The following is a 24,334-nucleotide window of genomic DNA, read 5'->3' as shown; positions in this document are numbered from 1 at the left end:
CCCCCTAGATTCCTCCTAACACTACAAGAAAAAACACCATTCCCGACTAAACATTTAGTCGGCAATTGTAGCCATTTTAGTCGGCATAAGTCATTCCCGACTAAAAATTTTGGTCGGCACATCAGTCGGTGGAAGAGAGTCGGCAAAGGTCGTTGCCGACTAAAAAATGTTTAGTCGGCTAAAGTATATACCTTTTACCGACTAACACATCCCGACCAACTACTTAGTCGGTATTTGTATTTAGTCGGTAAAGATTATACTATTTGGAGACTAATTCTTTAGTCGGAGAATGGAGATATTTGCCGACTAATAGTTTAGTCGGTAACTTTTGATCTATTCGGCGACTAAATACTTAGTCGGGAAATGTGTTTTAATTATTACCGACTAATTGTTTAGTCGGCAAATGTCTTTCGAATCAAGTTTTTGGCAGCCTATTTGGCGACCAAAGTTTAGTCGGGAGATATAATTTTTCTATTGGCCGACTAATTGTTTAGTCGGGAAATGTGTTTTAATTATCACCGACTAATTGTTTAGTCGGCAAATGTCTTTCGAATCAAGTTATTTGCAGCCTATTTGGCGACCAAAGTTTAGTCGGGAGATATAATTTTTCTAATGGCCGACTAATTGTTTAGTCGGGAAATGTGTTTATTTATCACCGACTAATTGTTTAGTCGGCAAATGTCTTTTCGAATCTAGTTATTTGTAGCCTATTTGGCGACCAAAGTTTAGTCGGGAGATATTTTCATACCAATTTATCATTCCAAAATATTGTACAAATTATTTAGTAGGCAAAAGTATATACAAATCATCATTTGTGGCTGTTGGCAACTAAACAGTAATCGGAAAATATTTCATACCAATTTATCATTCCATAATATTCTACAAATTTTTTCCACATTATTATTCCCTGTAAATTTCAGCCAACAATCATTAAATTCACAAAATTGCCAACCTAATGCAATTAATACAAAATAAAAATTCCAAGAAATAAATACAAACTTTCATAAATAGAGGTATCCACCAAATAGTTAACAAACAACTTGCATGTATCTAAATTCCTAGAGTGCAAAATAACAACACGTCCACCACAAGGGGAAATATATATATATATATATATATATATATATATATATATATATATATATATATATATATATATCCAAGCTCAGTGACAATTTATCCAAACCTCGTGGACAAGTACTTGAACAAACGGATAACCAAAAAAAATCCAAGCACGTCCACAACCAAAATCTTCATAGTCAATAACCAACATCCTGCACGATACTCCATTAAAACGCCGTCCCTGTAAAAAACCAAAAAAAAAGAACAATCTACCATTAGTATTAAGAGTTTTTTATGAAAACATCTCTCAAACTATCACTCATTTTTCTACTTCATTCTTGAACTATCAAAATCACCTATTTCGTCCTCGAACTATCCATATCCCATCCTACTTGGTCCATAACCTAACGCCATCCAATATTTTGGACGGCAAACCCAACAAAAAACTACACTCTCCACCAATGTAAGGGCAGAACTGAAATTCCACCTTCCCAACACATCTGTGATAGATTAACAGCAAGTAATATAAACCATTTACGCTTAAGCAACAAAACAATTACACGAAACTAACATCACCTAGTGAGCCTTGGTTGCAAAATTCATCCTGAAAACATTACAACAGAGACCACAGGAATTCATGCAAACTAGAAAAATTGACTAGTGGAATTGCAATAGAAAAGTGATCATTTAAATGCAAACATTGGAAAGTATGCAATGCCAAGACTATCGAATTGTTAAATTACGCTTAGCTTGGTTTCTGATACCAGTACTTGCAATTATCCACACCATTTCTACACATTCATTCAGCAAGATGATTTGGCAGAGGTAGCAGTAATACGGGTAAGCCACATAAAAATTTATAAGGAGAAACTCGCCTTAACCCTACTGAAAATGTCACGCCCCGCCCCGCAAACAGCACCCAAGCATGCAGTGACATGTCTGCCACATTCTCATGTACCCAAGGTATTGTGTCCCGTAAACCATGCTCCCAACCTCCGTTAATTAGACGGAATGGCATATGACATGGCGTGACTCACTCCACAATCGTTTCGCGGGTACAATCAACATACAACAACCATGCATACCATTAGCTATTTAACAACCAATTGATACCAAATTATAAAACTAATAATGTATTAGACGATACCCAACAAATACAAATATGTCCATCTTAAGGCCTAGAAGTGCCCCAAATCAAACGTAAGAGTATAAGTATGACATAATTCTTAAAATCGGTTTGAAAACTATAACCATCCTATCGTATTCTGATCATAACTTCCTAGTGATTTAAAATTAGGTCATGAGACTACCACCATTAAAAAGTACACCTCTGGTATATGAATTTTGATATAAAATTTGCCTAAAAGGGAGTCCAGACGACAAAGTTATGCTTGTCCAAAGTTACACACACAACTGCTCAAAATTGCAGATTCTGCATGTTTATCAACTTCAAATCAAAAACTGATTTAACCTAGTATACACTAAGCCACAACCCCTACATATTCCAAAAGGTATACGAGTCTAGTTTCAAAATAAACAACCCGTGCGTTAATCCGATACTTGAGCTAAAAGATATGACCATTTTCCCAAAATGTGTCCGTGCAGCAAATACAAAACTCAACAGGGACACACCAACTTGTAAAATCTGCCAAACTTAGAATATGCATCTAATAAACCCCAAATTTGGTACACACCATTATCACACACCAAAGTTCATCCCTGATTTTTCCCAAATTTTACAAAGTAAGAGAACCTAGTTAAAATCACCTCCAAACTCAGAAATTCTGAGCAGCAAAGCATAATTTTCAGCAGAACAGTCTGTGTTCAAAAATTCATTAAAAATTGAATAGTTAATACTTTTTGATAATTCTAACGCCAAAACATCACCAACTTATCCATATTTCAGACTCATAAGGACCCATAATCAATAGGATCACTTAACTATAAAAAAAATTGATGAAAGACGCAGCTCTGTAAGCTGTTTGCTCAAAAACAGGAATCCGACCATAACTTGGTTTACAATTTTTATCTTTTTCCACACTTTTTAGAAAATTTTGAAAATTTAACACGATATAATAGACACAAATATAAACATCCAGTAATTATTACAAGAATTTAGAAGCTCTCTAGGTACCTCGTACAAACTTTGTAAGATACATTTTTTGCTAAGTTTAGTTACTTTTTTTTTCCTACAGGGATGACCAGATTATGTTCAATGGGCTTTTGTTCTACGTAGTGTACATTATAGTGCCAGGAGCTTCTCACCTACCCATATGGAGAACAGATGGTGTAGTCCTCACAGCTTTGATTCATGTTGGTCCAATGGAATTTCTCTACTACTGGCTCCATAGAGCACTCCACCACTGTTACCTTTACTCTCGCTACCATTCCCACCACCACTCCTCCATTATGACGGAACCCATTACATGTAAGATCACAAGTTTTAGAAGTTAAATTGAACAGGAAACTAGAGCGACAGCTTAGATTCCCCATGGTGCACCCAAGTCTTGTAAGAAGAGTCAAATCCTTTCCGTATCAAATGGATCTTAACAACTGCAAAGCTATGTTTTCTGCCATTTAGACAATCACTACATGGACACCGAATCTCAAGCTGTGGTCCTAAATTCGCCATCGCAAATTGTAGGAAAGATTTCACCCCTAGGTTATACTCTCTACTTGCCAACCTATTTCTTCTTATCATCATCCAACTCTTGTCCATTACTTATAACCTACAAAATTAATTAAAGGTTACACAACATTGCTATGTTTTTTTTACAACACTACATATGGCCTAAGTATATGCACAAAATAGAAAGGAATAAATAACGAAGCATAAGAACACCGTCAAAAGAACAATTGTTATTCATTCACTTCCAATAACAATTGTTACTATCCACATGTTCAAAACAAATGTTTTTTTTCCCTTCCATGCACTCAGAGTAGTAAACCATTTAAGAGAATAGTGGTATATCAGTTTTTTTTTGGTTTTTGAAGTTACAATAATTGTCATGCTCTTCGGCCCTTTTTGAACTTTAAACGTGGAACAAATAAACATACAACAAAACTAACATGCACGAATAAACCCGTTCGCAAGGTCAGAATCTATTATGTTGTTGTATGAACACATGAACCACCCAACTGAATTACAGCTAGTTAGATGACAAATGGATCCTCAAGCACGCATTCAAATCCACTTGAATTAACCCCCAAATCTCCAATTGAAATCATGCATTTTCCCTTTTCTTTATGTATCGATTATAGAAGGATTAAAGAAACCAATATCAGAGATTGTAGTTTGTGTATGAATTCTAAGGGGGTTGAAAAACCATATCACAAAAACCATAGATAAATCAAAGAGAAAATCATACCTAGTGAGAACTGAGCTGTGCGAGATCCGAATACTTTCAATTGTCAAGACCTTAAACCTACCAAATGAATTCATACATAAAGGATGAGTGAAGCATTCCGTCAAACACGAAAAATGCAGTCAATTGTACCTAAAAAAATCAAAGAGTAACACTACTATTCCATAAATTTAAGCACACAAAGATATGGTAAGGCCAACAATCAAAACCAGAAAATAAATACAGCACTTGTGGGTCCACAGAGAGAGAGAGGAGAAAGAGGAAAATTTGTTGTTTAGATGACGCCATTTCTTGCCACTGTTGCTAACTAGCCTTAATGGGATAAAAGTAGATATGCGTGTAACCTGGCACGAACACTTTGAGATGTCATAATGAAAAATATCGATTGCATCTTGACATGACCCAACACACTTGCAACATCTTGTGGGTTCCATTCACTACAAGAAAAAAAACCAATGGTGACATCTTTCAGGGACAAAATTCTATGCTTGTCACTAAAAATTCCTTGCCTTTAATATTCTCAGCATCAACTTCTCTCAGACGCCTCTCTCTCTCTCTCTCTCTCTCTCTCTCTCTCTCTCTCTCTCTCTCTCTCTCTCTCTCTCTCTCTCTCTCTCCACGATCGTCTACGTCTCCACAATCGTTGTTGTCATTATCATCAAGAACAGAGCCGAACTCGATTTTGTTCTAGGGTTCGAGTGCATTTATTTTTTTTGATCAGAGGGTTCAAGTATTGACCATCCCATTGATGTTCAGGTTTAAAGAGAAGATCATGACTACGTCGATGGAGGCCGTCAGGTAATATCGATTCTCCCTATTCTTTTCCATTTCTTAGCAATTCTTCCTCTTTTTGTTGCTGAGAAAAATGACAGGAACATAGAGGACAGCACCTGAACACTATGACTGATTAGCAATTCTTCCTCTTTTCCATTTCTCAACCTCACTGATTGCTACCACACAAATACAAAAGCCATACACCAGATTTTATAGCCAGAAATGGAAGAGGGGCCTCAGGTGGAACTACGGCTTGATATGGCACAAGAAATAAGGGAGTTTTTAATGCACTGTGAGCTCCTTCAATTTTTCGTATTTACTGATATCCTTGCAGCTGCTACTAAACCACCAATCTTCTAGAATCCTATTTGAGAGCTAACCAAAAAACTCTACATGTTCGGGGTGCTACCCGTGGAATTAAAATTGAACGCTTAATTGCTGCTAATGATGGCACCAAACTTGTTGCAGAGGTTTCTCGGGAGGTAGGAGCTCTAGTTGGGTAATTGCCACGAGGTTTGCCACTTGGCTTGGTGAATTAGCACACGTGCGCCATTGAAGGACATGGACAAGTGGGATCATATTCCTACTGCTATATATTAAAGCACCTACCATACAGGCTGGTCATTAATGGCAAATGTGATACAAAGAGCTCGAATGAACACAATAAGAAACATGACAATGAGAAATGTTCAACAGGCAGCACATTTTGACTCTGACCAAACAAAAAACTTAAGGAACACAAAAAAATAGCAAGGTACAACACTTGAAATGCCAAAAAAACAGCCGTGTACCAGGACTCAAGTTTCAAAAAATATTATGCCATCAACTGGCATAATGGCTAAAGCAATATCCAGGACCTTACAAGGTTGGGGGTCAATAAAGGTGTGCCTTGATTAAAGAAAAATTATGCCCATGTCATCAGAAGTACCAGAAAGTGAAGAACACAAATTAATCAAACACAACAAAGTGAACAAAAACTTACAAGCTAACATATTTTACTGGCTAATCGAAAATATTACTCAACCACAATGATAACCTGACAAGATCACAAGTGCAGATCCACTTATAAGTTGAGATCCATGTGCACGTTCAGAAACACGCAGCGGCAGAATGTTTCTCAACATGACCTTCAGTATAATTTCATTTTTTTATTTTCGCTTCCTGAGGTGAGGGGGAAATAAAGTATCGCTCATTACATATCTTCCCATAACTATTTGTTAGCATGCTGAAATGTGTTGTGATCTACTGTACGGGACTACGGGTAGGTCAATACAGTAAAAGCTAAAAGATAGAGTACATGTACGACTGGATACGGCCGGAAAAATAGTGTTTTTATATTTAGAGGTAGGTGTTACATATAGTAAATATTCATAAAATTAAGGTAATAGTGACATGACTTAATTAAGAAGAAAAAAGGTAAGACTTAATCCAAAAATAATCCCTCTTTTCAATGCCAAACTTAAGGTACAAATAAGATTCAAATGTCATTATACCAACCAAATAATAGACCAAAATCTTAATTCTACGAGCATGCAATGTATAGGAGAAAGTCTTGTGAAGTTAGCTTCATTTTTACGTAAAACAAAATACTATTTGGGATGTGGTATGACTTAGGTATCTATTGGAAAAAGTCTGAGGTACGGCAAAAACAATACAAAAAAACTTCGGTAAGTATTTCACGTAAACACCTGGTACATTATGGGTACTAGTATGGCATGGTTTTAGAAGTACCCCTGCGTCCTAGGTTGTGATGCATTGGAATATCATCTCAACGCCCCAAGTCCCAAAAGCTTCTCCATGCGGCAATGCAGAAAGGCCAATGCATTGATTCTATAACAGAACTTATGCCCAGTTTTTCAATAAACTACAAATGGAACGTACTGACAGCAAGGTAAAAAACTTGTTATCACATAATTCAATTCAAGAAGAGATATGTCTCAAAAGTCATCCTCCGAGTTCTAATAACAAAAAGGTGAAATTTGTTCATGATAGCATATCAGGTACCAAATGCACTCTAAGTTCATAATATTCTTCATCAGTTCATCTATGTAATGGAATGCACTGGGAGAGAGGTAAGAAGGCAGTTCCAGGAGTCCTATACTCCTATTCCATAAAGACGGAGACAACTAGTATATAAGGAAAATGGAAGAAAACCCAGATTAAGAGAGCAATATACTAAATCAGTAATTAATGTGAAAGTAAATTTTGGGGTTCAATGTGGTATATTTTTCACCATATAACAGTCACATACAAAACCCAGATTATGAGAGAAATCAACCAAATCAGTAGATAATCAATATATTCAACACATGCAAAACAAAGACTGAGCTTGGATTGTACCTGTTGAGGAGAAGCAGAGCGACCTCAGCCTTGAATAACGAAGACTGGGCTCCGATTTCTGTTGTAGTTTGAGGAGAGAACACGGCTACAACAAGGACGGCGTTGGGGAGACAGAGATAGAGAGCTGTGTTGGGCGTTGGAGAGAGAGAGAGAGAGAACTCCAGATTATGCGCCCATTCTCCTGCAATATTCATTCACGCCAACAACTATATGAAAGCTACGGTTGAGTCCTAGCCGCCAAATTGGAAAACCGAGTAAACCCAAATTGATTTTTTCGTTTGGAGAGAGAGTGGGTACCTAGCAAGAGCGAGCGAGAGAGAGACGCTGGAGATGCAAAGTCGGAGGAGAGGGGTTTTCGTCGGGGGGTTTGATTGAGAGGAGCAGGAGGATCTGAGACCACAATCGAAGGAGTGCGGGATTTTCGTCGGGGGTGTGGCAGTGGCGGTGGTGCTGAACGGTGGAGACCGCGGCTGGAGAGAGGGGTTCACGGCTAGAGAGAGAGTCAGGGTCGATTGGCAAGGGATGGACTGATTAACAAAGTGATGAGGGAGATGGGAAAGTGTATAACTGGATGGTTTTGATAAGGTGCAACGGCGCCGTTTCTAAAAGAATAAAAGACTAGCCGACTAAATAGTTAGTCAGAAATTATCTAAATCCCGCCATTTTTTTCCACGAAAATTTCAGGTTGGCGCAAAAAATGTATCGTTGCCGACCAAAAATTAATTAGTCGGTGATTTTTGTTCTTGGCCAACTAAATACAGTATTTAGTAGGGATTAATTTTTTGAGTCAGAATGACTTTTATTGCATTAAAAAACATTAAAGTCTTATAACACACCACCCGAACCCCATTTGAGATTTTTTTGCTCGATCAGAACAATTATCTTCTCTAATATTATCAGTTAGATCATTCTTACTAATATTACAGTTGATCTTTTTCCGTTAGACAATTGATCGAACAAAAAATACTATTTTTCTAATGAATTCACGTCTCGATAAAGGGATATTCTAAACCTGATTGAGCTGTAAATTTACTGGAATGAATAATTCAACAAGTGCAAGAAAATCAACGATCTTGATCGTCAAGATTGTCTCGCGATCTTGTGGCTACTATAATAACAAGTACAACATAAGAATTAGTTAACTATCAAATACATCAAACATATATATAATTAAGGTAACTATTGAGTCATTTTTTATAATGATCGATCTGAACCGTTAGGATTTCACGTCTTACTTATTATAGCATTGTTGCTAAAATCGGAGATCATTTGGTATTGGCGACCACATTATCGAAAGACATTTAATGCTTTTGGAGACGTTTAAGTGTTATATTGAACTAACTGAGCCCCGCCTGAGGTATTTTTTCACGATCGAAATCATCTATCTTTGATGTTATATGAATTTGAGCATTCGTACCAAAAATGAAGTTAACTGCATATGCGTAGGCACTTAATCGGATAACAAAATTCTTTACATTTAAGAATTTATGTGCCAATAAAGGGACTTTCTTGGCCCGATCGAGCCAAAATTTTACAAGAATCTTATGATTAATAAGGAAAACAAAATGACCAGACTAATTAGTCAGAAACATATATTTTATTTATTAATTTCTTAAATTCATCAAAAAAAAATTTACTGGCTAAACTTTTTTTTTCCTTTGTTTTGTGTGTTTTGTTCATTTTTTTGAATTTTTGCTAGATTTATAGTATATTTTTAGACCAATCATCCATCTCGACAAGAAAAGTTTAAAAAGTAAAAAATTATGATCAGAAGTAAAAAGTTCACTAAAGACGGAAAAAATACGAAATAGTTGTCTTCTTCTTCTTTTTTTTGTTGTCTATGGTGTCGTTTTATATAACTTTTCATTAACACATTTTGATACTTTACAAATTCTTCTTGTTGAGACAAACGATTAACCATAAAAAATTAAGATAAATACAAAATAAAAATTTACAAAAAATACAATTACCGAAAGATGTTTTAGATTTTTTTATTTTACAAGAATGCAACGTAAGCTCCACTCCACAATCTCGGCTATTTAAGGGTATATAAGCCTCATGCTGCCATCAGAAACCCTCATAGGCTAATACACTCTCTCTCCCTGCCGCCTTGATGTTATCGAACTTCCGTCTGAAAGATGGAGATTATTTACTCATTAGAATCGCCTAGAAAATATACCATTCTTTTTTTCTCTCTTGAAGCTAAATCCATCTTTAATCAAGACTCTAGAAAACCATTTAATCCTTTGGTTAGTCGGAATTAAATTTCTAATTTATTAAATTCAAAAATATAATATTTCCCCACCAAAAATTTTACTCGGCAAAATATTTATTTTTTATTTTTTAAATTCGTAGAAAAATGAATTTTACCGACTAAAATTATTATTAGTCGTCTAATATCATTAAATACCGACTAAAAGAATTAGTCGAGCAACTGTATTTTCTTTAATGATTTTTTAAATTGGTTAAAAATTAATTTTACCGACTAAAATTAATATTAGTCGTGTAATAAAACTAAATACTGACTAAAAGCGCTCAATTTAGTCGGGAAATTGTATTGTATTTTTTGTAATTTTTAAATTGGTTAAAAACTAATTTTAACGACTAAAATTATTATTAGCCATGTAATATCATTAAATACCGACTAAAGTAATTTGTCGGGCAAATATATTTTATCTATTGATTTTTTAAATCGGTTGAAAATTAATTTTCGCCGACTAAATTTGTTTAGTCAGAATTAATTTTTTATTATATTAAATTCGAAAAAATGGTATTTCACGACTAAATTGAGCTTTAGTCGGCAAAAATGTATATTACCGACTAAATTTGTTTAGTCGGAAATAATTTTTTATTTTTATTAATTCAAAAAAATGATATTTCACAACTAAGTTGAGCTTTTAGTCGACAAAAATATAAATTACCGACTAAATTTGTTTAGTCGGAATTAATTTTCTATTTTATTAAATTCAAAAAAATGATATTTCATGACTAAATGGACATTTAGTCGGCAAAACATATGTTTTGGCCGACCAAAATAATTTAGTCGGCAATTGTTTTATATTTTACCGACTAAAAATTATTTAGTCGGTGATTTGCTTATATTTTCCGACTAAACATTGTTTAGTCGGGAATTGTGTATTTTGTTGTAGTGTAAATTCTCCCTACTTCCACTATTTTTCTCTCTATCTCTCTCCACTGATTACCCCTTCCATTTTTCAAAAAACTTTTCAAAACACAATCCAAACACAGCATAAATCGTTGGAGTCCAACCCATGAAGCATGATTGGATGAGCACTCATAAAAGGGTGTAATGTCCCTTTATGATGCGCATGCTCCTTGGATATTCACTGCACATAAATTTTCTTTATTAATTAAGAATCGAATACTCTTACGTCGCGTTTCTGCCCTTCCATGATATAAAGAATATGGCATTTCTTACGCAGCATCAAAGAAAAATTATTAGCAATAAGTACATGAATTAATGGTTTTCCAATATTTTGTTTATTCCGTAGAGAAAGAGTAGTTTTTTTTTCCCCTAAAGTAGTATCATCCATTTTGGGAGCGTACATAGACAGTTTGAGAATGTTTGGACAAAGGGATTCCTGGTATGATAGTTTGCCTTTTATTGGCACTTGGCAGTGACAACTTAAAAATCTCGATTCATTACTAGTCTTCCCCTCTGGACTTAGTTGGAAGGAATCCAATGCGACCTATCTCAATTCATTACTTTCATTGCCACGAGTTGAGGTCTTTTTAGCTTCTCAATTATTTTTGTTGCTTCCCAAGCCTCAATCCTCTCTTTTATTGTCAATCCTGCAAAGCTTACTAAATCATTTGGGCTTTCATTTGTACTGGACTGAACTAATACATCAAGAGAACTCGCTCGTAGTCTTTACTCTTTAGTTTAGCACCCGTTGTGCATAATATCTAGGGTTTTAGTTATGGAATGCAACTTCTTGAGAAATTGAAGTCTTATAGTGGAAATGTGTTAGTGGTATTTGATTCTTCCTGTGAGAATTAAGTCGGGGTGTGGAATGATTTAGGAAAGGATGGAATCTTCATTCCTTGGTTTGGCAATGGAAGGACCATCTCATTCTTGTGGATGATGGTCCATTGATAATGTCTACCATTTTCTTTTTACAAACCATTTGACGGAATGAACACTATACTGTTGTGAACCAAGCACAATGTTAAGTTCTTTATCTACCATATTGACCTCAATTGCTTACCTTTGCCCTGTTGGAAAAAAATCCAAAACGGTCTACAAGATGTTCGAGAGATGGGAAGAGGAATATAATGGGAACTCAATTCTTGTGTTCCACTTGCATAAAACCAGGTGGTACATCAGGTATTTATAGGCTCTAATAGATAAGACTAAAATTAATAGGCTTCTACTTCCCAAGCATCATACATGAACCTTCCTAGATTCATGATCCTAGGAATACATGAACTTCCAAATACATGAATGAACCTAGCATGCACATAAAAAACATTCTAGACACTGTGTAGAAAATTCCAAAAGACACAAGTCAAGTTTATCTTTTCAATACTCCCCTTTAAACTTGACTTTCTTAGTAACTCCAAGTAGTGCCCGAAGCCTTCCAAAGTCCTCGTACTTGAGTTGCTTTGTAAAAATGTCTGCAATCTGATCATGAGACTTTACGTACTTGAGCTCCACCTCCTTATTTGTAATGCATTCTCTTTGGTAATGATACCTTGTATCAATATGTTTACTCCGATCATGAAAAACGGAATTCCTCGAACAAAGCAATTGCAGACTTGTTATCAACAAAAATTTCTGTAGCTTTTTTGTATTTTGTTTAGCTTTAGTTTCATTGCTTGACTTGGAGTTTAATTGCATTATTGCTGTTAATGAGTTTTTCCATGACTATTTAGATCGTTCTGTGGTAGTTATCTTCATTTGGGACATACCTAAATTGTTACTGTATTATGTTACTATAATGGATTGGATTGTAACTCCCTTATTACTGCTAGCTTTGAAAAGTGTCCAAGCAGTTGGGTACTGCATGTGTTATTTTGATGTGTTTTTTACCCCATAGAGGATATAATAGTATTAAATTTCTCATTAGTTTCTTTATGCTAATGCCGAGGCGTAAAAGTGAAAAGTGAGGCTCCGCCGTTGCCCTAGAATCCACTCCGGGTTGGAGAAGCAGCTAGTCCAACTTCTTGAGCAGTCAAGATATTGAACAACGAACATCTAATTGTAGTCCTTACCTCATCCTGAGATGAGAGGGAAGGTTGATTTGACTCGAATTCTGGACATGATCTTTAATCCTACACTAGTTAATTAGAGAAGAAAGATAAAGAGGAAATTGTTCGAAAAACGAACGAGATATTGAACAACGAACATCTAATTGCAGTCCTTACCTCACCCTGAGATGAGAGGGAAGGTTGATTTGACTCGAATCCTAAACATGATCTTTAATCCTGCACCGGTTAGAGAAGAAAGATAAAGAGGAAATTGTTCGAAAAATGGACGAATTTGTTAATAATTTGTGGATTTTAACGGCCTTATTATATTGTGACTTCGATAGATTGGTGTGTCAAATAAGAATGGAACTGATCTCAAGATCGACAGGTCTTTCCGAAGCTTCTTTCTAAAGGGATAAGGAACTAAGGGACTAAGGAATCTAATCGCCATATAGAAATATTAATATACAGATTTAATATCTAGAATTTATGAAAATCCATTATTCTATTAATGGATTATTCTATTTAATTGCGATAAAAAATGGAAAGAATACGATAGATGGGATTCTTTCCGGGAGTGATTTGTCCGTTAGAAAAGAATCCACTTTCACTCATTCGTTGTTAAGATATACTTGATCGCTATATTGTTGTAATAGAAAATCAACTTGTATTAACCAATCAAAGTTGTTGAATAAATAGCATTTATATAAATAGCTCGGTGGAAACAAAGTTCTTTTCCTTCAAATTCTTTCAAATACAACTAGAGAACGAAGGAACTAGAAGGATTGTAAATCCCTGAATCCTAGATGCAAGGAAAGATTCTAGGGAGAGAAGGGCTGCAATATAAATATAGCCTCATGAGAGTCTCCAGGGACATTTAGCGATAATCTTGTACTCGTTTGGAGAGGTCATCATAAATTAATGATTAAAGGGATCCTGTCAACTTGTTCCAACATAAGATGATAAGCTCATGACTTGGTCTTACTTCACCGTTGAGAAACAATAGAAGACTTAGCTCGAGGTTTTCATTTCTTTACAGTAGTACCCTCGTTGACTTCAGCTTTACTAATTTTGATGATTTTTAAACTTTCCCAGTTCGGAAGGAGATCGGCCCGCAAGTGTGAAGGCAGGAGAGAGCTTTACTGCAAGACCCACCCGTCGAGCAAGGACGAAAGCAATTTAATAGAATAATCGATTTTCCATAGATTCTAGTCTAGCGGCTAGGGCTGTAAACGAACCGAATCGAACTAAATATTAAAATATTCAGATTCGTTCATGTAAGATCCCGTATTTTTCTAAATGGTTTTTTTGCTTGAGTTTTAAATTTAGACGATATAGGACTAAAAAAAATGAAAGAGGCATTCGGTGGTGGTGAGAGGAGTTTTGTGTGAGTGTGTGAACACGTGGTAAGTGTATAGAATTAATGGGCAGGTGGCACACCTTTTTGGCTATAAGGGCTCGTTTGGATGAGGTATTAGGTTTGGAGGTATTATGTAAGAAGGGGTGATTGGATAGTAGGGGGTATTATGTAAGAAGGGTGGGTCTACATTGATGTGACGGGGGGATTAAATAATACATGATTTGGATGAGGTATAAAATGGGAGGATAAGATTGTTTTGTAGTTGAATGGAAAAGAGGGGATATTATAAGGGGGGATTCCACGTAGCCGGCTCTCACCCTAGCCATGTGTAAGCCCCCCTCAGTGGGTATTAGGAGGGGTTATGGAGCAAGGGTATTAAGATATCCACCCTAGTTTTGGACTTCCCAAACCACGCCCTATGCACGGGTCCACGTATTAGGAGGGGGATATCATAATCCCCCTTCACATTGCTGCATCCAACAGGAGCGTGCTTTATGTGCATAATTAAGAATGGTGAAGAAACTTGTCCTCTTCATATGTATAAGTAATTGATACTTCTCCATTTTACTCTGAGTTTTTCGAATACATGCAAGCCGTTGAGTTATCCATCTTTTGGAGCAAGAAAATCATGGGTGGTTTGGGGTCTGGTTGAAGTACAAATTAGGCTGCCGATTCTTGAGGCGGTGTTCACATCTCATACGATAATTTTGAGGTATCGGGTAGTGTGCAATACATTAATTCTTAGCTAAATCTTTTTGCAAATAGTGTTCTTTGATTCTCTCATATTTGTAATCATTTGTCTAAGCTTATTGATTCAGTTATTGTCACTTCTTGTATTGTGACACATAAAGTATTTGGCTGAAAGCCATGAAACAGATTGGTACATGTTTAAACCCACTGGGTTACAGAGTTATGAAAGATGTACGATGAACTGCCCAATGGGGAGTCCAGAATGTTTATGGGGCCCATGTGCCCAATACAGAGTTTGACCTGGGCGGTGCTTGGTATGTTATCAAGATGAGCTGGGTATGAGGCTACAAATGAAAACGTTCAGAATGATCTTACTTGATTTGTTATCCTCGTTTATTGAGCATATTCTTAACGATAGTCATGTTTATTGTCCTTGTATTGCATATACTACCCGGGCGTTTTATATTTTTCAGGTGCAAAGTAAGTTAGTGGGAACCCGAGTTGAAGTATTGAAAGACTTACTTTTAGAGATTGTTTAGAAAATCCGTATCATTTTGGAGGCTTTTAGGGCCCACCATGCATATTTATCTTGAGGACTTGTAATTATTGGAGATGTATTAATTTTGAGGTAATATAAAAATTCGGGTCGTCATAGTTCATTAAGTTTTTTAATGAACTCGAGCTCAAGCTGAACTCAATAAAAATTATGACAAGCCGAACTCGAACTGAACTTGCCTAGGTTTGAGTCGAATTCGAGCTTGTTCACAAGCCTTAACGACCCAATAATATTATATATTTATGCTCTTATACATATCTAAAACTGCAAAAAAAAATTTTAATATGTTCATATACAAGTAAAATGATAAAAACATATACATAAGTTTTTAGTAATTGGAAACGTTCAGACTTGTACAAGTTTTAAAATTTTCACTATTTAACTATATAAAATCTCCATGATATACATATACTCTAGGTTCGCAAGCCTAATTGAGCCGAATACTGCTACGTTCATGTTCGGTTCATTTATGAAACGAGCCTAAAATTGAGGTTTAAGTTCGGTTCATTTAGTAGACGAATCGACCTCGAACGAGCCTTTACCGAGTCGAATCTGGAACAGTTCACAAACGGCTCAGTTCATATACAGTAGCGGCTATGTCGGACAAATATCTAAATAAATTTCTAAAAATTAGCTATAAAATCTGGCCAGAGACAAAACAATCTTGAGATGGCTGATTTCTCGCGCCTTGTCCCTAGGAATGAATGAGTTTCGAAGATAAAAATCTATAACCTGATCTCCCATTCCCATTGGAGAAGTCAGAAGTCCCCCTTTTTTTTTAATCCATTTCTGAATTAAGATGGGTTGCTAAAGTCCCCCTCTTTTTTCTTATCCATTTCTGTAGTAAGATGGGAAATCAGACGTCATTAAAAAAGAAAAGATAAAGTTGTCCTTTTCCTCCCCTGAGTCATTTCATTTTAGGTTAAGAAAATATGAAAACATCATTCTCCCTATAGGAAAGGTGCGTTCCTTCCTCTTTCTATTTCTAACCATTCCGAGTATTCATCCGATATTATTTGAGTAAAAAGTTTTCAGTAAATAGCATAATCGTGGATAGATGCCCCGGAGTTCCAACGGGAAAGACTTTAACATAAAAGTAGATTTCCTGCAACAAAAAATAATAACACCAAAATGTTTTTTTTTTTTTTGTAATGATTGGTCGCATTCTAAAAATCCCCTGTTTTGATTTCATAAAATTGGCCAGAGTCCGAACCACGACGGATCTTAGGAAATGGAAGTTCTGATCGACCAGTTGAGCTGACCCGTCTCCTCTCTCTCTCTCTCTCTCTCTCTCTCTCTCTCTCTCTCTCTCTCTATGTTTTGTTTGAGTGTAAGCATCTCCAGTCGACCATTGCCTATAAAGACCTCTCCACAACCACCAATCACCACGACTTACCACAACCCTCCGGCAACCACCCTAACAATTCACCACTTACCACCACCCAAACAACTCCAATTCATATATTCTCCTTTCTTTTCCATCTATAGGAACTCATTCCGAAAGCGGCAGGCATGTCCAGCTACGAAATCCTTCCCCAAGAGATCCTCACTGACATACTCTCTCGACTACCTGTCAAATCCCTTTGCCGATTCAAGTCTGTTTCTCCCTCCTGGAATTCCCTAATCTCCGGCTCCGAATTTGTCAAAGCCCACCTCAATCGACCCAAGAAAACCAACTATGACGAGCAGAAAATAATTATCATCACTTCCAGTTCCACCGCTTACAACCTCCACTCTATCGATTTCGCTGGCGTAAATCTGACGATCGTGACTGTTGATTTACCTGAAAGTAGTTCCGAAATCAAGGTCTTGAGCTCCTGCGAGGGTCTGCTTCTAGTCAACCGTTACGACGATTCCAACTTCTTGTTGAATCCATCCACTAGAGAATGTAAAGAACTGCCCCCATTTCCTTTTGCGCTCCCGCGGGTTCGTTTGTACTCGGCTAACGTTTATGGGGTTGGTTACGATTCCTTTACGGATGATTACAAGGTCGTGATATTCTCTTACTTTCGTACTCTATCTTCAGCTGAGCGTGATACTATCATTGTAGCTGTCTATTCACTGAAAACTAATGCTTGGAGGAGAATTCAAGATTCCCATGATTATGTCCTTCAGAAAACCTCTGGTGGGGTTTTCGTTAATGGGCGTCTCCATTTCGTTTGCTGGAGGAATGAATCCTGTGTGATTGTTGCCTTCAATTTGTCGGAAGAGAGTTTCAGGGAGTTGTAGCTGCCTGTTTTGTTTGGTGCAAACGATAGTTTATATTATCACCTTGCAGTTCTTGGGGGTTGTCTCTGTTTGGTTGATCAACGGAACCGTAAAACCGAGTTTTGGATGATGAAGGAGTACGGAGTGAGAGAGTCCTGGTTGAAATTTACAATTGGTATGCCCGAGATGTCTACAGTGGACTTGTTGTGTATGTTAGCGGAAGACGAATTTTTGTTGAAAAACTGGTTTTATATAGAAAAACTTGTTGTATACAGTTTGAAAAAAGAAACACTGAGGGACATGGTTGTTTGTGGGTTTCCCGCTCAATTTAGATTCGGAAGTACCTATGTCGAGAGCCTCGTCTCTCCTAATCATGGAGGAGGGATTGAAAGGCAATAAGTGAGAATCTTGTTCAGTTATTGTTTTGTGAAATATGAGTGACCCTATGCCCTTTTTTCTTGAAATATTCTTCCTCTTCTCTTTTGTTTGTGCAACAGAAGGTTTATGGTTGGAAGGAATTGTATACTTGCACTTGTTACATAAGTTTTATGGTTGGGCTCATGTTGAGTTTTTTTTTTTTTTAATCTGAAAAAATACTAATTTATTTGGAAAAGGGGAAATGAATCCAACCAAAAGTTGAAAAATACAACAGCCAGAGAGACAAAGCTCAATACACACCTGAAAGCCTAAAGTGTCCAGATAGATACAGCCGGGTAGGGGAAAGTTACGTCTCCTAGAGTTACGCTGTATTGAATCAGAAATCTGGGAAATTTTAGTTATCTGTCCTAAGCCGCTAGATGTGCTGTTCTAGTTTGAGGTGTCAACTGTTGCGCAATTTGTATGGTTTTGTACAAGCAGGTGATACAGAAATTGGGTAACTGCACGTACGTATACTAGCGTTGTGTTCGTTCGATGCACTGGGCAGCGTAAAAGAAAATCACATGGGGTCCTTAAGTGCACTCTGTAGTGCTCACTTAGACCGTCCATTTCCGCATTCAATAGTTTAGATATGTTTGTTAATTCTTACCGGTAATAGACAACTTTGACCAGTAAGAGTACTTTCGCGAATCTAAACTATCGATTGCGAAAAATGGACGATCCAAGGTACACTACAAGTAGCACACTACAGTACCTCGGGGTCCGTTTGTTGATCCCATGCTTTCCAACGGTCCGTTCGTTAATCCCATGCTTCAATCGAATACAACGCTAGCAATAATATTAGGAAAGAAATAAACAGTGGCATAATAATATTTACAACCACCCTAACAACAAATGTGGGGTCTTGACCTTATCAGGGATTTGGGAGATGGGGAGAGTATTACGGTCTTCGGCCATCAGTGGATTCCTGGGTGTAGCAATCCTTTTTGTGGGAGGAGTCAGTTGGGGGCCTTGGGGCTTAACAATTTGAAAGTTTTAGCCCCGTTTCGAAACGTAAAATAAGTCTTTATTTTTTAAGAAGGCAATTTCAAATTCAAAAATAATAGGTTTATTGAAATTTAAAAAAATGCAATATGAATCTTGTTTGAAAGATCTCGATGAGATTTTTTATACGGTGCAAAAAAAAAATAAAAAATTATTTTTTATTCACACTATTTTTGTGTTTAAAAATATGGAATAAATACGTATTTTTGAGAAAATGTTCTGGTACAGAGCCAAGAGTTAAATAATGGGTTGCTTTTGGTCGTACTCAGGTATCGTTGCAGCCAAGCTTGGGGGAAGGTTACCGTACTCTGACCTTGCTTGGGAGGATTACGGGTGGTGTTTTTATTTTATTTTATCAGCGATGTACCTTTTTGCATAATTCGGTTAATGATAAGAGAGAGGTCCCGAATAAGGGGAGAAAATAAGTTTTTGTGAGCAGAGGCCTTAGCTGTAGGAATGGCAACCGGGCGGTTTGTTTTTGCATAATTCAACCCGAAAATTATTACCCGATCTCGGTTTTGACCCGACCATGATCGCGTATTTTTTGGGTACCTCCTTTTCTGTCCCGATCAGGAAACGGGTTTTACCTGCCCTGCCCCACTCCGTAAAAAATTAAAAAAAATTGCTAATCTAAAAGCAAAATAAGTATAAATAAAGTGTTAGTTTACGATAATGGTGAAGATATAAAGGTAATAATATAAGGGTCTTTTAGTATAATGATAATAGTATTAGGGTAAAAATATAAAATTTGAAGTATTAATGAAAATTAGATTAGGATAAAAGTATAATTTTATAAATAAATACATCACGGGGCGTATAATATTGGGGCGGGCACTATCACCCCGAACCCAGCCAGGTTTTAGTATTTTTTACCCCAATCCATACCCGAAAAGGTGGTGAAAAATCCGCCCCGTTTGGGGCGGGGCAGGTCCGAATGCCATCTCTACTTAGCTGTTTGGTTTGCTTTATATTGGGCTTTTGATAGCGGGTGGTCGTCGGTTGAAGTCTGCTCGGACTGCTTGGTTCTGGTGCATGGCTTTCAACAAATTAATGGTGTGCATGCTTTGGTTTTGAAAGTGTTTTGGCTCATATTAAGTATTCGGCTTGTAATTTTAATCATGTTGTAATTTCTAAGGTTGCAAGGACTCAGGTTAGAGCAGCTCATGGTCTAGCCAAATCTGGAAATTTTCAAGTTTAGTAATATACTTATATCTTATGTTTGTGGTTTGATTAAAAAAAAAAAAGTGTAGTGTCGACCCAAAAATATATATGAAGAAATGAAAAAGTAAAGAAAATTAAATCACACAAATCCAATTTGCCAAAAGTGGAAAAAGAAAACCACAAAATTAATGCACTTTTTTTTGGGCTGAGCAAAAATCAATGCTCTCATTATTAAGAGAGTACAATGCTAAAAGTGATGGAGAAATAAAAAGCATGGATTTATTTAAAGGAAAATGTTAAAAAAAGAGAGAGAGAAGGAATTGGGGAGAAAAAAATAGGCAACTTACCCCACGTCTCTCTCTCTCTCTCTTAAGTAAAAAAATCAAATCAAAAATTGGGATTGGGAGTTCGGAAGCTCATGAGACTCAACATATTTGTATGGAGTATAGAATAAAAATTAATTGATTCACCAGCAAACACACGCCCCACAATAGTAAAGATTCTTCTCTTTTTTCTGAGTAAAAATGTTGGATGGAGGAGACAAGAGTTGCAACCCCTCCAAGGAAGAGGGGCTCCCAAGCGCAATAATATGTTTAGCTAGTAAGTTAGTACAACTTATTGAAAAAGCCAAGCTTCTTGGGGCGTCTTTTCGGAATAACTCCTACCTATGGGAGGGTAATCTGTTATCATAGCCCCATTAAGGTGCAAGCTTGATAGATGGTGATCAAAACATAGCATTTGGTTCACAAAGACTATTGCCTGCAAGAGGATTCGAACTCACAGCTGTGATGTGTTAATTATTTTGTATCTTTTTCAAAAAAAAAAAAAATATCATAGGAGTAAACTACTCCTTAAATCTTAAAGCTAGGTTTTGGGTTTTCTTTAGGCTGGACTTTAATATTTGATCTGGATTTTTTTAGACCTTTTGGGTTATTTGAGCTGTTTATTATTTTAATCTGGACACTTTGGGCTTTGTTCCTCGAGCTGTATTTTTCAACTTTTAGTTAGAATCCCTTCCTTTTTTTCAAATAAAATATTACTTTTGCTAATAAAAAAAAATTATTGACCTCACCATTTGCTTGTTCATTTATCAAAAAAAATCTTGGAACACAAATCTAGAACACATTTTGGCCATAAGTTCAATATATGCATGTGAACCTTAGATTATTTAGGAAATTGATTTTGGTACTTCAGTTTTAGTCACTGGCACTTCACTTTGTATCTTGATCATATAAGATTACAAAATAAAAAGTGGAGTGCCGCCGGCTAAAAGTAGAGTGCCAAAATCACATTTCTTTATTTATCGACCCTACATATAAATAATTTTGTTCACTCTCTTTTAAAGAAGGTAAACATTACCCTCTCTGTAATTAGTTGAAATTGTGTGGGATGGGTAGTGAATTTGTGGACCCACCCAATTTCAACCAATCACAGGGAGGATAATGTTCAATCTCGTTAAAGGTGGATTAACAAAATTACTGTCGGAGTGGGTATTCATGGTTATGGATATTAATTCCATCCCTAATTGTAGGTCTAAACACGTACTTCTTCCGTTTTTAAATAATGTTCGGACTGCAAATCCAAATATTTAAAATAAATTTCACAAATCAATAGTTCTTTCAAGTTGTAAAAAAAAAATCGAAGTTTTTAAAGAAAAAAATACTCCTATGTTTTTTAAATCAAGACCGGATATTATTTAGGAATGGAAAGGTAGGTGTAATAATTTTACACCGCAGTCGTACTGTCCCAACGGCCCTCCTCAAGCTCCTCCAATCCATCGCATTCGGCCTTGATCCGATGGCGGCGGCAGCCATGTCCAATGACGGAACCCATCCCCAGGAAATCATCATCGACATAATTAAATTTTGACTCTAGGACTTTCATTGGTTAGCCCTAAGAAAGTCATACAATCAAATATCTTAAGGCTAACCAACGAGAGCCCTAAGCCAAAAATTAATTGTGACCCTTTAGAATTAAATGATCAGAAAAATAAAATCTTCCCACCCATTCAAACGGATTGAAATTTGGAACACTTAATTTTTCAACCTACAGTTATATATTAAAAAATATGGTTAAAAAAAACGAAGTGTGAAAGATTAAAAACGGATTTAATCTACAGTTGTTAGTAAAATTGAGTTTTTCAACCTAGAGTTTATATATTAAAAAAAAATGAATTTTATCAAAATAAAACTGACTTTTTATTTTGTAATATTATTAAATTAGTACATTTATTAGTAAAATTAAATATTAAGGCTTAAAGTGTGAAAGATTAATTATATTTGTAACTATATATATAACGTAATACATAATTAAGTTTGGGACTGCACAAAGGCAAAAGAGTCATTTAACAACTTTTTACATCATCCACACTTCCTTATACCCCCTATTTATGCTCCATCCAACCCAAGTACTATTTTATCCCCCTCTCTAATACCTCATCCAAACCAAGTGCTATTTAATACTCCCTTCTAAACATCACATCAATGTAGGTCATCCCTTATTAACCAATATCCCCTACTATCTAATCCCCCTTCTTACATAATACCTACAAATCTAATCCCGCATCCAAACGAGCCCCTATTGTCATCTCAATAAATGTGTTGTGCGACTGCTGTCAGGTGGTTCATGCTTCAAAAATGGTTTATGGTTGATTTGTTTTGGTGATAGCCGTGATTGGTACTAGAATGTGTAAGGTCTTGTGTAGGCCTGTCAATGGGCCGGATTCGATCCGGATCCGACAGATCCGGATCCGGATCCGATAAGACACAATCCGATCCGGATCCGATAAGACTCAAATCCGATAGTGAGAATCCGGATCCGAATCCGAAAAATCCGGATCCGATCCGAAAATCCGAATCCGATCCGGAAACTTTTTTTACTTCAAAATTTTAGCCAAAAAAAAATATTTTTTTCAAAAAAATACAATTTTTTTTTTCAAAAAAAATTTATTTTCAGAAAAAAAAATTAAAAAAATAAAAATAAAAAATAAAAATAAAAATACAACTTCTTAAACATTTTTTTTTTCAAAATAAAAATTTTACTATTTTTTTAAAAAAAATTAAAATTTAAAAAAAAAATAAAGTTCGGATTCGGATTGATAACGGATTTAATCCGATCCGATCCGGATCCGACCCGGATCCGTATTGAATTACCGGATCCGGATTATCGGATTATCGGATCGATGTTATCGGATCCGGATCCGGATCCGGATCGGATTTTTCGGATCGGATCCGGATCGAATCCGGTCCATTGACAGGCCTAGTCTTGTGTCCTGTCCGCGCTGAAGTAAAAATCCTGGAACTGCCTCTAGGCTAAAGAGTGTGCACACTCTTCAGTTTTTGGTATTCCTCTTTTCCATTGCACATGGAGCTTCTAGTCATACCCGCTTGATATCTTTTCTCTAACATTGCTCTCTTGCACTAGACTATATTGATGTTATCGTTCGCTCGACCCAATACAAAGTCTATTTCTTTACCGGGTGGAAACATAACTCGGCGCCATCGCTCCCCCTTTTAAAGGCCACGGCTCATTCAATTCCTGACACCGTCTTCAATGGGGTGCAACAACTTCAAAGGCGACCTATGCGTTTGACTTTGTCCGCTACTTTTGCCGTTTAATGGGCTACTACTAATGCTTTACAGAGCTAGCTTAGCTCTAATCCCCTGTATTGAATATTTGCAGGGGAAACCATGGTTCCTGGAGAAGTAGAGGTGGTCCAGCAGTCGTGATCTAGCTAGATATGCTTCTTGGCACTTCATCTCCTGGGCCTTTTGAAGGCTCTCTTGGCTCTTGATTTCAACTGAAGCTTTTTTGTAGTTTGTTAGCTTTAGTTTCATTGCTTGACTTGGAGCTTAATTGCATTATTGCTGTTAATGAGTTTTTCCATGACTGTTTAGTTCGTTCGATCTGTGGTAGTTATCTTCATTTGGGACATACCTAAATTGTTACTGTATTATATATTCCATTGGATTGGATTGGATTGGATTGTAACTCCCTTAGTACTAGTAGCTTTGAAAAGTGTAAGCAGTTGGGTACTGTGCTATTTTGATGTGTTTTTTACACCATAGAGGATATAAAAGTATAAACTTTCTCATTTGCAACTGCCTAAAAGACGAGAAATCCTTCCTAGTGAAGTTGGTTGTCTCACCCTCCTTCCACAGCGTAGGCAGAGGTTCGAGCCCAACG

General features: G+C 36.4%; 3 protein-coding genes across 6 annotated transcripts in view; 2 read left to right on the top strand and 1 right to left on the bottom strand.

The window, feature by feature from the left end:
- LOC131313865 (F-box/kelch-repeat protein At3g06240-like) overlaps nucleotides 1–24,022 on the top strand; it is a 62,872-nt gene extending 38,850 nt beyond the window's left edge. Inside the window, exon 2 of the mRNA XM_058342364.1 lies at nucleotides 23,831–24,022. The gene's annotated coding sequence lies outside the window, so the exon portion shown is untranslated. The remainder of the gene's footprint in view (nucleotides 1–23,830) is intronic.
- LOC131313885 (uncharacterized) lies at nucleotides 1,167–8,077 on the bottom strand. 4 transcript variants are annotated; one of them, XR_009196311.1, is made up of 4 exons: nucleotides 7,839–8,077; nucleotides 7,542–7,722; nucleotides 4,431–4,487; nucleotides 3,553–3,791 (listed from the first exon to the last, which is right to left on the bottom strand). XR_009196311.1 is itself a non-coding variant. In XM_058342382.1 (3 exons), exons 1-3 carry the CDS (start codon nucleotides 7,733–7,735, stop codon nucleotides 1,177–1,179), a joined length of 378 nt encoding a protein of 125 aa, XP_058198365.1. In that variant the 5' UTR covers nucleotides 7,736–7,824; the 3' UTR covers nucleotides 1,167–1,176. The 4 variants fall into 4 exon arrangements, 3 of the variants coding, with proteins under 3 accessions (XP_058198365.1, XP_058198369.1, XP_058198373.1); XM_058342382.1 differs by lacking the exons at nucleotides 3,553–3,791; nucleotides 7,839–8,077 and adding an exon at nucleotides 1,167–1,303 and having other exon boundaries at nucleotides 7,542–7,824; XM_058342390.1 differs by lacking the exon at nucleotides 7,839–8,077 and having other exon boundaries at nucleotides 7,542–7,824.
- On the top strand, nucleotides 16,871–17,587 carry LOC131317189 (F-box/kelch-repeat protein At3g06240-like). Its single transcript, XM_058346763.1, has one exon. It carries the CDS (start codon nucleotides 16,871–16,873, stop codon nucleotides 17,585–17,587), a length of 717 nt encoding a protein of 238 aa, XP_058202746.1.
- Nucleotides 24,023–24,334: the final 312 nt, after the last annotated feature.

The sequence above is a fragment of the Rhododendron vialii genome, chromosome 2a, assembly GCF_030253575.1.
Source record: "Rhododendron vialii isolate Sample 1 chromosome 2a, ASM3025357v1".
Lineage (NCBI taxonomy): Eukaryota > Viridiplantae > Streptophyta > Magnoliopsida > Ericales > Ericaceae > Rhododendron > Rhododendron vialii.
This window is presented reverse-complemented; position numbering and strand designations above follow the sequence as displayed.